This window comes from Stegostoma tigrinum, chromosome 37 (genome assembly GCF_030684315.1).
Source record: "Stegostoma tigrinum isolate sSteTig4 chromosome 37, sSteTig4.hap1, whole genome shotgun sequence".
NCBI classification, from domain to species: Eukaryota; Metazoa; Chordata; class Chondrichthyes; order Orectolobiformes; family Stegostomatidae; genus Stegostoma; species Stegostoma tigrinum.
In genome coordinates, this window is record NC_081390.1 from 7,279,962 (window position 1) to 7,294,646 (window position 14,685).

At 42.6% G+C, this 14,685-nt stretch overlaps 1 protein-coding gene across 9 annotated transcripts in view; it reads left to right on the forward strand.

Annotated features, from left to right (window-relative positions):
• LOC125467593 (paladin) overlaps positions 1–14,685 on the forward strand; it is a 283,522-nt gene that overhangs the window by 101,610 nt on the left and 167,227 nt on the right. For 5 of the 9 annotated variants that reach the window (XM_059640277.1, XM_048563669.2, XM_048563667.2 and 2 more), the window contains 2 exons: positions 7,408–7,602; positions 11,519–11,621. In XM_059640277.1, coding sequence (XP_059496260.1) covers positions 7,408–7,602; positions 11,519–11,621 — 298 coding nt within the window. Of the gene's footprint in view, positions 1–2,827; positions 2,936–6,425; positions 6,518–7,407; positions 7,603–11,518; positions 11,622–13,530; positions 13,771–14,685 lie in introns of those variants that run through there. The other 4 variants (XM_048563665.2, XM_048563670.2, XM_048563668.2 and 1 more) reach the window with 4 other exon arrangements.

Below are 14,685 nucleotides of genomic sequence, written 5' to 3' on the forward strand. Positions count from 1 at the left end.
AAGACAACACCTTTTTGACTAAATTCCAAAATGGATCCTCGTGATGTTCTGGATAAAGGTGTCAAAGGATACATCTTGGATCAAAGGTCCAATTAAATGTCGGAGGAAATTGGAGACCTTTTCCTTTGCCCATTCCCTTCTGCAGAATTAGCCTGACATCCCCAGGAATAAAAGATTCACCTCCAGAACCCTGCAAATGGCTCCTCAGGAGAAACATCAATACATTGTTTATTCACTTCGTACGACTGCTTTCAGTTATTGTGTATAAATAAAACAAAGAACCGTTTGGCTGAAATGGGGTGATTAGAGTGGAAGATCACATGAGGTTGCAAGGAATATACCTACTCAGAACTAGCCACCCACCCCTTTACCCAAAGGCTGATTCCTGGTTGTGGTTGGTATCATGGGCACTGATTAACCCTTGGTGACTAACTCAAACATAGCAAATTGGAGCAGAAGTAGGCTATTTAGCCCTTTAAATCTGCCACAGCATTCAATATGATCATGACTGATTTCCTGCTTTCTCCCTATACCCTTTGATCTTTTCAGTCCTAAGAATTCTATCTTAACTCATTCTTGAAAACATTTAGAGTTGGCTTCAACTGCATCTTAACAGAGGATCTACAGGCTCATCACTTGAAGAAATTTGTCCTCATCTCAGTCCTAAATGGACTACTCAGTATTGTTAAACTAATTACAGCAGCATTGAAAATCATAGCCCACTGAACTACAATGCATGGGCAGGCTAGGGAGCAGTGAGTAGAGCTGAACTTGTACTGGTATTGCCTTATATATAGCAGATGGACGGTTGATCTAATAGAAGTATTTTAGTTATTCTTCCATGGAATGTGGTCATAGCTGGCAAGGCTGCCATTTGTGCCCTTTCCTGATTGCCATGAACCCAGTGGTTTATTAGGCCATTTCAAAGGGCAGTGAACTTTATTGCCTGAGTCTGGAATCAGATGTCACCAGGTAAAGATGTCAGGTTTCCTTCCCTGAAGGACATTAGCAAACCAGATAGGTTTTTACAACTATCAAGGATAGTTGCTGTGTTCACCTTTACTGAGGTTATCTATACAATTCCAGGCTTATTAATTGAATTGAAATTGCATCAGCTGCTGTTTTTTTTAAATTCTTTCATGGCAGTTATTGCTCATCCCTTAGAGTCAACTACATGTAGGCCAAAGATGACTGTCTCATTCCATGATGGACATTAGCAAACCAGATGAGTTTTTCCTGACAGTTGGCACCAGTTTCACAGACATCATTAGATTTTAAATGCAATTTTAAAAAAAATTGAACCCAAATTCCACAAACTGCCAAGGCAGGATTCTAACCCAGATTCTTTGAGTTGCTAGATTAATACCACTAGGCTAACGTCTCTCCAATAGATACTGCGATTAATGTAATGTAATTGATATTGATGATAGAGGCGAATTGATCCCTCAGTTGGGGTAACTCGGAAGAAGGAAACAGAACCTTAACATCAGAGCTGAATTCATTCTGGAGAAGAGGTTAGGAAGCACTGCTTCACATTAAGGGTATTGGAAGTTTGAAATTCTCTCCCCAGAAAAGCTATTGAGGCCTGGGGATAAACTGAAACTAAACTGTATTTTGTTGACTTCTAGTAAGCGAGTGTTAAAGGTTATCAAACAAAGATGGGGTTGGTCGAGTTATGAAATGGGTGGAGGCATGATACGGCAGTCAGATCCCAAACAAGAATCCATATGATTGAGTGGGGTGAGTGATTATATTCACAAGACACCAGAATTTAGACTCCTGTGATCTCTATTTATCAAGTCTGTCTGGAATTAGATTCAAACCCCTTACTTGGAAGCATAAAATTCTACCATTGAACTAGAATTTTCCTTCTAACTAATTCGGTGGATGTCCCTACAGCGGTTCAAGAAGCTCATCGCCATCATCGCCTTAGTAAAAACCGAAAGGACTGCGGATGCTGGTAATCAGAAATAAAAATCTAAATTGCTGGAAAAAGCTCAGCAGGCCTGACAGCATCTGTGGAGAGAAATCGGTGTTAACCTTTCCGGTTCAGTGATCCTTCGTCAGACCGCTTCTGAAACGGTAACCCTAAATGCTGACCACAGATGCTCCCAGTCCTGCTGAGCTTTTCCGGCAAATTCTGTTTTTGTGCACCATCATCTCCTCCAGATCAATTTGCAGTGGACAATAAAGAGACAGTCGGATCCTACGAACGAACAGTAGTCAAAAAACAAGAACTGAACCTGACGCTCGCTCTTGATTTCGGGAGCAAAAAGAAAAGTCGGAGCGTTATGAATGACTGGATGCAACAAAGTGGGCTCCGGCCTTTTAGAAGTCCGTCTTTGTGGAGAGTTAAAGCGGCAGATGAGGGAGAGCTGCGGCCGACGGGAAAGACTCACGGTGCCTAACCGTTGCTATTTGGAATGTGTGGCCGTTTGAAGCAGCAGCAGCAACGCGCGCGGCCATCTGGCGGCCAGATGTGCTGCGGTTGTCCATGTCAACGGGCGGTGGGACTGGCCTGGAGCCGTTGTCAGGGCCTTGCATATCCATCCACCCCTTCCCTACCCTGCTCTCTCTCCAAAAAATAATTAAACAAGGCCCTCCTGTCAGCTTAGCTGACAAAACGGAGCAGGGCCCTGGTTTGCTTGGACGGGAATCGCCGAATGAGCCCTCACAAAAGAGTTTGGCTGAGAAGGAGGCGCGGCAGGGCGACTTATTTATTATTTTCTTCCCCCGAGAGTTTGCAGGATGTGAAGCGAAACCACCCCTTTTAGACAAAGAGGATATGGCTGAAGAGGAGCACACCAGAGAGAAGCGGAGGGTAACTGGACGCGCTGTCGACTGTTGTAGACGGTTTCCTAATCAATCTGTTTACACATGTAATGACACACCTCTGGAGCATGAGGGACTTGAATCTAGGTCTCCTGACTCAGAGGTAGGGACATCATCACTTTCATTATACCACACCAACCAGACAGTTGTATGTTGATTCTTAGAGTTGGGGAACACGCCCCACTGTCACTAGACAGTTCTGATCAAAGTAATACATTTTAACTCTTGAGATGCAGTATTTCCTTATCCATTTCATTATATCCAGCAAATAAATTTGATTTAAAACAATTTTGCCTGCTTTCTATGCTGATGAGTCTGGGTTTGAATGGTTTGATGCCCATGGATTGACTGGTTTGATGGCAGAGTGCAGTTAAATTGGAAATAGTCAACGTGGAGTTGCAGTCTGGCCATGATCTATCTGCCCTGCTGCTACCTTTTGTCCCATGTCCGTGCTTCTCCAATGAGTTTCAACAAGCAAGTAGCAGGGAGCTAACAAACTCCTAATTCTGGAAGCCACTTTTGTTTCACACATGATCTTTATTTACACACACTTCTCAATCAGAGAACACTAACACACACAAAAACATATGATCCAGAAATTGTATCCAGAAATGTTGAGATCAGTTGACCTGTCTGCTGATCAGCCTCATTGTGCCTTGCCACATATACTTCTCTTGCGTAGATTATTCTGTACAAATAGAAGCCAATAATGGACAGCTGCATAATTCTAAGAATGCCCCATTTATTACCATCAATTGTATTTCAGACTGGTGTAATCAGATGGCATTTGAATTAAGGAGAGTGTTAAACTTCACCAGGCTTAGTTGGTAACACACTTTGTTCAGTATCAGAAGGTTGTGGGTTCATGTCCCAACTGTAGTATGTAGTCCAGGCCTCCACTGAAGAGATGCTATACAGATAACATAAGTAGAGACCCCCCTCTTCTGTCTATGGTGTATCTTGGAAAGGGGAGTTTTCCCAATATCTGGGTTAATATTTGTCTTGCCTCATTTTAAAGTAAACAATCTGTTCATTATCCTATTGCTGTGTGTGAGAGAGTTTGCTACAGTATTATTCTGTCTGCATTTATCGCCTATTCAACAAATTTAATGTTCAAAAGTGCTTTAATATCTGTGAAGCTTTGGATGGTCTAAGGTCATTAAACATTGCTGTATAAATGATAGTTCTTTCCTTCACTGGCAATGAACTGACCTTTGACTTCAGTGGAAAATGGGCAATGGTGAATATTTTGAATTCCTCAAGGTTAACAGTCAATTGCTGAGCTGCGCAGTTGACTCTGCTCCTGGAGCCGCAGACTCTGCCGCAGGTGGGGCTGTTTGTGTTTGATGAGACAGGTGGTTAGAACACTCTGGATTTAGTGCACTCTTTCCCACTGCTTGTTCCTGGCCTCCACATGAAATACTTGGTGACACTTGAAGTGGATTTTGCATTTACTCAGAGATACTTTCACGGTGTCCTTGAAGTATTTCTTCTGCCCTCCTAGTGATCACTTGCCATTGTGGAAGTCAGAATAGAGCACTTGCTTAAGGAGTCTTGAGTCAGGCTTGCATGGGCATGTGGCCCACCCATCGTAGCTGGTCGTGAGTGATCTGTGCCTCTGTGGGGATACTGACCTGGGAGTAGATGCTAGTGTTGGTATACTATTCTGCTGGTATTTGCTGGATTTCGTGAAGTCATTGCTGGTTGTAACTCTCCAGGGATGTGAGGTGTTTGTTATAGATGGTCCATGTTTCTGATGTACGACGAAACGCGGGTATTAAGCTGCTTTGGCAAAGTTCTGCATGGTAGCCTAATTAGTAAATTTAGAGCACATGGGATGCAGGGTGAGTTTGCTAATTGGATGCCAAGTTAGCTTGACAGTAGGAGACAGAGGGTGGTGGTGGAAGGTTGTTTCTCAAACTGGAGGCCAGTGACCAGGGATGTTAGAATGGCATTGTACTGGATACACTTTTGTTTGTCATTTATAATGATGATTTAGATGAGAATAGAGGAGGCATGTCAGTAAGTTTGTAGATGACACCAACATTGGTGGTATAGTGGACAGCAAAGACGGTTATTTAAGATTACACAGATATCTTGATATGTTGGGTCAAAGGGCTGAGGAGTGGCAGATGGAGTTTGATTTGGATAAATGTGAAGTATTCCATTTTGGTAACACAAACAAAGACAGAGCTTATACAATTATTGGTAGGGTGTTGGGTTGTGTTGTAGAATAGAGAGACCTAGGGGTTCAGGTACATAATTCTTTGAAATTTGCATCACAGGTAGATGGGGTGGTTCAGAAGGCAGTTAGCACACTTGCTGTCATTGCTGAGACCCTTGATTTGGGACATCATGTTGAGTTGTACAGGACGTTGGTGAGGTCTTTTCAGGAATACTGTGTGCAGTTCTGGTTGATCTGTAGTAGGAAGGATATTACTAAGCTGGAGAGGGTTCAAAAAAGATTTATGAGGATGTAGCTGGGAATGGAGGGTTTGAGATATAAAAATAGGCTGGAAAGGCTGGGACTTTTTCACTGGATCGTAGGAGATTGAGGGGTGACCTTATTGAGCTTTGTAAAATCCTGAGATATACATAGATAAGATGAATGACAAGCGTCTTTTCCCTAAGCGGGGGAGCTCAAAACTAGGGGGCATATTAGAAGAAAAAGATTGATGAAGGACATGAGGGACAGCTTTTATTTTACACAGTGGCTCGCATGTGGAATGAACTGCCAGATAAAGTGGTAGATGCAGTTACAACATGTAAAATACATCTGGTTAAATTCATCAATAGAAAAGTTTTGGAGGGATATCGGTCAAATGCAGACAAGTGGGATTAGTTTAGTTTGGGAACATGGTTGGCTTGGACTGGTTGGACGAAAGGATCTGTTTCCATGCTGTATGACTCTATGACTCTATTTCTGGAGTTCTCATTACATGATGTTCCAATCACTCTATTTGGTCAACTAACCTTTCTTCCTATCTCCAGTATTTTCCAAATGAATAAAGTGATCAATGAAAACAAAAGTACATTTTTGCTTTAGGCATTTTTTTTCTCCAGGAACACTTTGAGGCTGCTTGTAGCGATAGCCAGAAGACCAGTGTTTAATTCCCGGAGACTCCTAATCTCTATTGAATAGGAGGTTCTGGTTATGAGCTGCATCCTGTCCACAGTTGAGTCAGCTGAACCAGCTTTTGGGGGGAGATTCAGCTAGCTTCAGATTTTTGACTTACAATTGCCCCACACCCCCTTTGTTGAAAATATGTGGAGTCAAATATCAGGCAAAAGTCAGATTGGGCTCAGTTTGGCCCAGTGTTCAAGCTCAAGAGGTAGAAGGGGGCCAATTCATGGGTGAGGTGTTGAGGGGAGCAATGTGGTGTTTCTGGAGCAAGTTGAGAGAAAATGTGAAGAGTAGGGATGAGAAAATAACATTAGAGTGTCTCATTTGTGCCCAATAGAAGTTATTTTAATTAGTGCTTTATTCTCCATTCATTATGTCAACTGAACGTTGAAGTTTCACTTGCGTGCTTTGCATAGAAAATCATTGTAAACCCTTCTTTAAGACTCCAGGCTTGGAATTAACAAAGAACTGGTGTTCATCAGTCTTTCACTGAGATCAGCATTATTGAGGATCGCAACAGCCGTTTTGAAGTAATGTAGCTGTATGTTAGCTGTAAGAAATGTATGTGGGATTTTATAGGAAGACTGGGTTGTGTTAAAAAGAAAAAGTAATGAAATCTGTTTTCAATGCATTTCCAGTTAAGCTTCTGTAGATAAACAGTAAGAAAAGAGCTACTGCTGTAAAACAATTTTTTAAAAGTAGCGCACAGCCTTTTTCTGTCCTGTGGTCAAAATGCTGTGGAACATTTTTCAGTGTGAGCCAAATAGACATTCTTCATGCGGTAATTCAGACAACAAGTGCCAGCTGGTTGTTTGACTGTGGAGGAAAGAAATGACATTCAAACACTTGATGGTCTTATGCTTATGAAGTAAAAGAAAATCAAACTTGCATTTTATAGCGTCTTTCCTGACCCTCGGACAGCCCAGAGTGCTTTACCGACAAGGAAGCACTTTTGAAGTGTAGTCACTGCTGCAATGCAGGAAGGATGCAACTAGTTTGCGCATGGTAAACTCCCACAAACAGAATTGTGATCACAAGCAGATCGTGACTGCATGGTGTTGGTTTTGGGCTAAATATTGACCAGGGGTCTAGGGACAACTCCCTTGCTTTTATTGAAATTGTGCGATGGGATCTTTTACATCTACCTCATGGAGTAGATGGCCCTCAGTTTACCAAAAAGCAAAAGAACCCCAGATGCTGGAAATAAGAAATAAGAGTAGAAAATGCTGCAAATCCTTAGATATTCTGGCAGCAGTTGAGGACAGAGAAATGAAGTGAACATGTCAGGTCACAGGCCTTTCTTCAGAGCTCAGGCTGACCAGCTGTAGTGAATCTGCCCTGCTATCACTTGCTGTGAAATAGCTGAGGTATTGGGATGAAAATCCTCCCCTGGTCATCATGCCATCATGGCTAAACAGCTACTTAATGGGTTTTTTCTCTTTTGTTTCAAGCCATTTGTGGATTATGGGTACAACTGCCAGTGCCGCTCAACAAACAGTATCCATAGGACAACCCAGCGACAATGGCCAGAGCAATGAGACGACAGACAGCAGGCGATCAATTAGTGTCAACTCCTTCCAGACACTCAGCATTCACAACAAGGCCAAATCCATCATCACCAACAAGGTGGCACCCGTGTTGATCACGTGAGTTGGACCATGCAGGTAGTTCTTTGCCATTCAGGTTATGCTGAAGCAGATGGTGATGTGATGGTAACGTCATTGGTTGAGTATTCTGGGCTAATTCACTGAGAACACGGATTCAAATCTCACCATGGCATCTGTTGGAATTTAACTTTAGTCACTAAATCTAGAGTTGAAATCTACTGTCAATCATAGTGGCTATGAAATTATAATTGACTGGGTTCATCAATGTCCTTAAAAAGAGGTCTGGAATTGGAATCCAGTCTCATCAAAGGTTAACCTCATATTGTTCACAAATGCCCATTCTATGATTCTATGTCCAACCTGAATTGCCAACCTTCATGGTGAGAGTTAGCTCAAGGAACGCCAACCACCTTTTGTACTGTATTGCACAGGTCCATACTCTGAAAGGCAGCAGGTTATTTGTAGAGAACATTGCAGCTAGGCCTCATTTTCAACTGCTCTATCTGGCATTGCCAATTCTGGACGGATGAATTCCTGGAGATTTGATCACCTGACATAGTGCTAACAATGGATCTGCTGAAATCCAGTTCATTCTCCGCCACTTCTGCCACCTACAATCTGACCCCACAACCAAAGAGATATTTCCCTCCCCAACCCTATCTGCCTTTCGTAGGGACTGCTGACCCTGTGACTCCCTTGTCCACTCCACACTCCCAACTAACCCCACCATCCCCAGCATGTTTTCCTGCAACTGCAGGAAGTGCTACACCTGCCCCTACACCTCCCCACTCACCTCCATTCAAGGCACAAAACAAACCTTCCAGATTAGATAGGGATTCACCTGCACATCCGTCAACTTGGTCTACTTCATCCGCTGCTCCCGGGTTTAGCTTCCTCTGCATCGCTGATACCAAGCAGAGATTTGGAGACTGTGTTTTGTAGAGCATCTGCGCTCTACACAATAGACAATAGACAATAGGTGCTGGAGTAGGCCATTCGGCCCTTCGAGCCAGCACCACCATTCGTTATGATCATGGCTGATCATCCACAATCAGTATCCTGTTCCTGCCTTATCCCTATAACCCTTGATTCCACTATCTTAAAGAGCTCTATCCATCTCTTTCTTGAAAGTGTCCAGAGAGTTGGCCTCCACTGCCTTCTGGGGCAGAGCATTCCATTTACCCACCACTCTCTGGGTGAAGAAAGTTTTCCTCAAACTCTGTTCTAAATGGCCTACCCCTTATTTTGAAACTGTGTCCTCTGGTTCTGGGCTCACCCATCAGTGGAAACATGCTTCCTGCCTCTAGAGTGTCCAATCCCTTAATAATCTTCTATGTCTCAATCAGATCCCCTCTCACCCTTCTAAACTCGTATATACAAGCCCAGTCGCTCCAAACTTTCAACATATAGTAGTCCTGCCATTCCAGGAATTGATCTCGTGAACCTACCCTGCACTCCCTCAATTACAAGAATGTCCTTCCTCAAATTTGGAGACCAAAACTGCACACCATTCTGCAGGTGCGGTCTCACCAGAGCCCTGTACAGCTGCAGAAGGACCTCTTTGCTCCTAAACTCAATTCCTCAACCGATGACAACACCTTCCGGTCATGAACCATTTTAACTCTCCCTCCTATTCCTTTGTGACATGTCCATCGTGGCCCTCTTCCAGTGTCACAGTGATGCCACCCACAAACTGGAGGACCAACACCTCATATTCCATCTCGAGAACATTCAGCCCAATGGCTACACAAGGATCTCACCAGTTTTAAAATCCCACCCCCCCCCCCCCGCGTCATCACATGTCCAACTTTCTCTATCATTCTCGCCTCTTTGAACTGACACAACCTGTCCATTTTTCTGTCCCACCTGTCCGCTTCTCCCACTTCACTGACCGAAACCCACTACCCCACTACCTGCATTCATCTATCACCATCCAGTCAACCTTCCCCAGCCCCACCCCTCCACTCTCTGTTCCTGAGCTCCCTTCCCCCTCCCTATTTCTGAAGAAGGGTCCTGACCTGAAATGTCAACTTCCCTGCTTGTCCCATACAGCCTGGCCTGCTGTGTTTCTCCAGCTCCCCACTGTGTTATATCTGCTGAAATAACCATTGTGTCCCCATTATCAAGACATTTAAAACTGACAAATAGAAATGTTACAAAAATTAACCAAAAAAGCTCTATTTTTTGTTTACTTTCTTTCTGCTAGGGTGGTTGTATGAGGTTAATCTTAAATTCCTGAATTCTCCAGGACAATCTTGAAAGCTTGGCTGCAGTGGCTGCATCCCCATTAATTTAAGGCATTCGAGAGGACATTGAATGATTACTTGGATAAAAATAGTGTGCAAGGATATAGGGAAAGGCAGGGAAATGGCACTTGATAATGGTGCTCATTTAATGAGCCAGTGTGGGCATGATAGGCTGATTGGCCTCCTTCTGTGCTATAACAATTCTGTATTTGCACTTCCCAACAGAAGCCAATGAAGAGCAATGATCATAGCTGAATTGTCCCTTGTGCCTTCAGTAGTACTCAGTGTAATCTCATTTTTATTTTGTTTTATTTGTCAATTTGTCATTGTGGCACATTAGTTTGTGGTGATGCATGGAGCCTTCACCCTCACCATGGTTGGGTTGGTATTGAGTGAGGAGTAAGTATTGATCTAGGACATGGTAAAGCAGAGCCGGTCTCTTCAAATTCTTTGCCCAGACTTCTTGCAATCCGGACACCTGGCAAGTGGAATGTATGTCAGCTCTCCAACATGTTCTCTCAATCATGAAAAGAAAACTCCGAGAGGAAGCTATTCATCTCCACAAATCAAACCATTGAATCTCTTTCCACTCTTCCACCAGCACGATTCCAAACTCGGGAGGGAACATGGAGTGGCTGAGTCACTGATATAGCCTGATGGCTTCTCCTGTAATAGGGTTAGGGTTAGAAAGCTCTCCTTTTCGCCTTTGCATTAGCAGTTATAAATTTAAAAAAACGTGGTTACTGATGGAGAAGTCACAGGATGTGTACAGGCCATGCTACTTAACTTTCCAATGATGAATGGAAGAACCCAACACTCAGGCCTAGCTATCTGTCACTTGCTCATCTGACTGCCAAGCTCACAATGAGTCACGGATCCAATGGATACTCACCTGGTTCAATAGCAACTGGTTTATTATTGTAAAACTCCCCTGTAAAGGGGCCCCTGAAACAACCATACTAACTCCTCTAGCTCAATGAATAACTGCTTTTCTCCATCCTACCTTGGCTGTTACTCTAATCATAGATTAGGTGCAGCAAGAGTGGGAGAGTCTGAACATGTGACTGGAAGAGCAGTCTGCAGGGAAGAGACAGAATTTCTGACTGGAGGGCGGGTTTGTCATGGATTCTGTCCCTCCCATCTAAGGCCGGAGAGGGGGAATGACTTCTCTGAGTGATTGCTCCCGTGATTGAATTTTCTTGCAATTTGTGGGATTTTCGGGGATGAGTTTAATCCATACCCACTTGTATTTTGACGATGGTTCCACATTCCTTTCCAAACCCCTTTTCAGTCCCCTCCATCCTGTTCCTCTCAACTTAACCTCATACCATCCTGCTCCATTGCACACACTGCTGTCCAAACTGTCCCACTCATAGAATGCTTGCTTCCACATTGTCTTAATTCCTCATCCCACTAATAGCCAGTAGAATGACTAACAGATGTAACAAGAGGATGAAGGGTAAAATGTATAGATTTCTGGTGAGATGAAACTTGGACTTGCAGATTAAAGGAGAAAATGAGCCAAGGTATAAGCATGAGAACTGTAGTGTAGCTTCTTCAATTAAAATCAAGGATTATGCAGCAATGATTCAATGGCAATAAGTCTGGATATAAACTACTAGAGAAATGCTAAGTTGAATCTCTTATATCCACATCAACGAACAGCTGTTAGCAGCATAAATTAATTCCTTTTTTTTCATCTTTTTCAGGTATAACTGTAAAGAAGAGTTTCAGATTCATGATGACTTGTTAAAAGCAAACTATATAATTGGGAAAATTTCAGATAACTTGCCGGAACACTATCTTGTTCAGGTGAGAAGAAAATGGAAGTTAAACGGATGTCCCACATGATGTGGTGTAAACAAGGTAGCTCAGGATATTAGATAACGCGGTGTAGAGCTGGGTAAACACAGTAGGCCAAGCTCAGGATATTGGCGTTTCTCTCCCCTGTGACCATCCAGGTTTAAGCAAATCGTAGGAAAATCCCTTTGTAAACCTACTTTCTATACTGAGCCAAGTGTAATCAGTTGAGCAGCAGGATTATTGATTCTTACAGCATACATCATACTATTGCTGATTCTATCCAAGCCATACCAATTTCTTTCCACACTTCTTTACCCATAAGCCCACAAATTAATCCAGTCCATGTTCGATTGCCTTTTGAAAGCTTTGGAACCTAATTTCACCACCCTTTCAAGTAGTGTATTTCAGAACTTATCTTTCCTCTGTGAGCGTAAAAATTCTTCGTATTTCCCATTTTTTTCTTTTAAAACTATTATTATTAGTCACTTTGAGAGTGTATACTAACAAACAAGTAACCAGGATGTAAAACAATAGCCGTTGCATAGTGTAGCTCTCAGAATGTCTTGTGAGAGAGTTGCAGTTGTGTTGTCTTGTAACTGTTGTTGCTGAAACTTTAGCGTGAATCTGCCTTGCTGACCAATTCTGCTATATATCTTCAATAAACAGAACCAACATTTTGTTAACTAGTCCTGGTTTGAGATTGTTAAGTTTGTGTTAAGCAAAATTTGAAGCACGACAGTGACCAACCCACTTTCCAATGTAAGCAGTCTATCAACAGTCAATATCAGGCAATCAGGTCTCTTCATTGTTTGGAATAGCTCAACTAGGCCTCCTGTTATTGTTCCCAGCAGTAAGCTGACCATCCCAGTTTGTTCAAGTATCCACAAAACCACAAGCCCTTTAACCCTGGCATCTTCCAGGTAAACCTCCACTATAATATTTCAACATCCTGTTGAAGGTGTGGTGCCCAGAGAATTAGTGGCACAGTGGCGATGTGACCAGATTGTGAATCTACAGATTCAAGTTATACTTTCAATGCCATAGGTGCAAATGCTGTCATGGCAGCTAGTGGAATTTGATTTCAGCTAATAACATCAAAAGCATAACAGCTAGTCTCAATAATTTTGGCCATGCAATTATCTTTGATTATTGTAAATTCACTAATGTGCTGTAGAGAAGGAATCAATTATACCTGGCTGGCATTCACTGTGGTGAGAGTATGGAAAAGGGCACCTTTGGAATTGGTACCAAACCCCAACAGAGGAAAACATTTACCATGAACCTCACATTGTTGCAACTTTCACCAAGAGTGCATTTTCTAGCATTTTGGGAGGCCATTCAGTCCGTTACCCCACACTGTCTCTTTGGCAGAGATATTCAGTTAAATCTACTCCCTCACCCTTTCCCCATGGCCTTGGAAATGTTTGTTCTGACAGATATCCAAATCCGTTCTCTCAGTTGCGCTTGAATCTGCTTCCGCCACCCTTTTCAGGCAGTGAAGTTCGGATAATAACATGCGGTGTTTCAAAACATAAATTGTACTCGTTCCTTCTCTACCTGAAAACAGTACAGTTGGCCTCTTGTTCATTGTGCACTGTTAATGTATTTTAACGCATACTTGTGAGGAAAATCGGTTTTATGGTAGCTGTCAGACAGTGCTCCTTAAAGGGGCATACTTCCATGATGAGGCAGGGTAGGAATTTCTTCTGTGTTTTAGGAGAAGGTTGTGTAATTTGAAGAGCTTTTCACATTGCTGTCTGCAAATGAAGTCTTAGAATTTTCACTGTTTACAAATACTTTCTCATTTGTTTGCTCCTTGCTGCTCTCGTGCTTTGAGATGCAGACAGTGCCCCTTTAAGTCCAGACATAGAGTTGCGTGTTTGCGTGCTCTGTGGCTGAGTCATTCTGCAGTGATTGAAGCAGCAACTGGGGATAAATTATGTCGACATTTACGGGCTGCAGTGGCTCACCTTCATGTGGATTAGTGGTTGGACTGGGAAAGACCTGCCAAACATTTCGTGGTGAAGATATTCTTACCCAACCGAATCTATTAATCCCAGCTTTGAAAAGCTCCGATTGACCCTCGGCATCCACAACTTTTTGGAGAGAGGATTCCAGATCACTGAGAGAGAAAAAAAGCTTAATCTACTCCTTAATGGTAGATCTAATTTCAAGGTTATGTCCCTCCCAGTAGAGATTGAAAGGCTGAATCAATGATAGTCTCTCTGCCAGTGTATTGTAGATCGTTACTAGATTGATTTGAAAGAAGTGATGGGGGCTATGTATGAAAGAGTTGAAGTTATCCATGTACATTCATTAACCTGTGGGTTAAGGACTGGGGCATTTGCATTAGAAGGAGAGGCTGGCTAGGCTGGGTCTTCTTTCACTGGAGTGTAGGAGGTTGAGGGGTGGCCTTCGAGGTTATAAAATCATAGATAAGGTTCATAGGAAATGTCTTTTCCCTAGGGTAGGGGAGGTCAAAACTAGAGGACTTAATTTTAAGGTGAGAGGGCAAAGATTTAAAAGGACACTCGGTTCAACGTTTTCACGGAGAGGGTGGTTTATGAATGGAATGAACAGCCATAGAAAGAGGTAGTTACAAGTACAGTTACAACATTTAAAAAACATTTGTACAGGTACGTGAATAGGAAAAGTTTAGAGGGATATGGGCCAATGCAGGTAAATGGTACAAGTTCACTTTGGGAAAGCTGGTCGATATGGACAAGTTGGACTGAAGATTCTGTTGCTGTGACAGTATAGCTCCGTGGTTACATGTATAAACTAACAAAATATTATTTTAGCTGTAATATTAAGAGGTGCTGCTTTGCATGGAAATGATCAACTTGTGAAATAATATTCTAGTTAGAATGATGGAGCTTGAGGTAATTTAAGAGGCAATTAATATGACTTTTTTAAAAAAAATCACTCCTGGAATTTGAGTGTTGTTGGGTGGACCAATATTTATTGCCAGTTCCTGGTTTAACTTGAGAAGGTGGTGATCAGCTGCCTTCTTGAAGGACTGCAGTTTATGCTGTGTAAGTGCTTGTATGAATTGAGGATGGGCCAAAAGGCT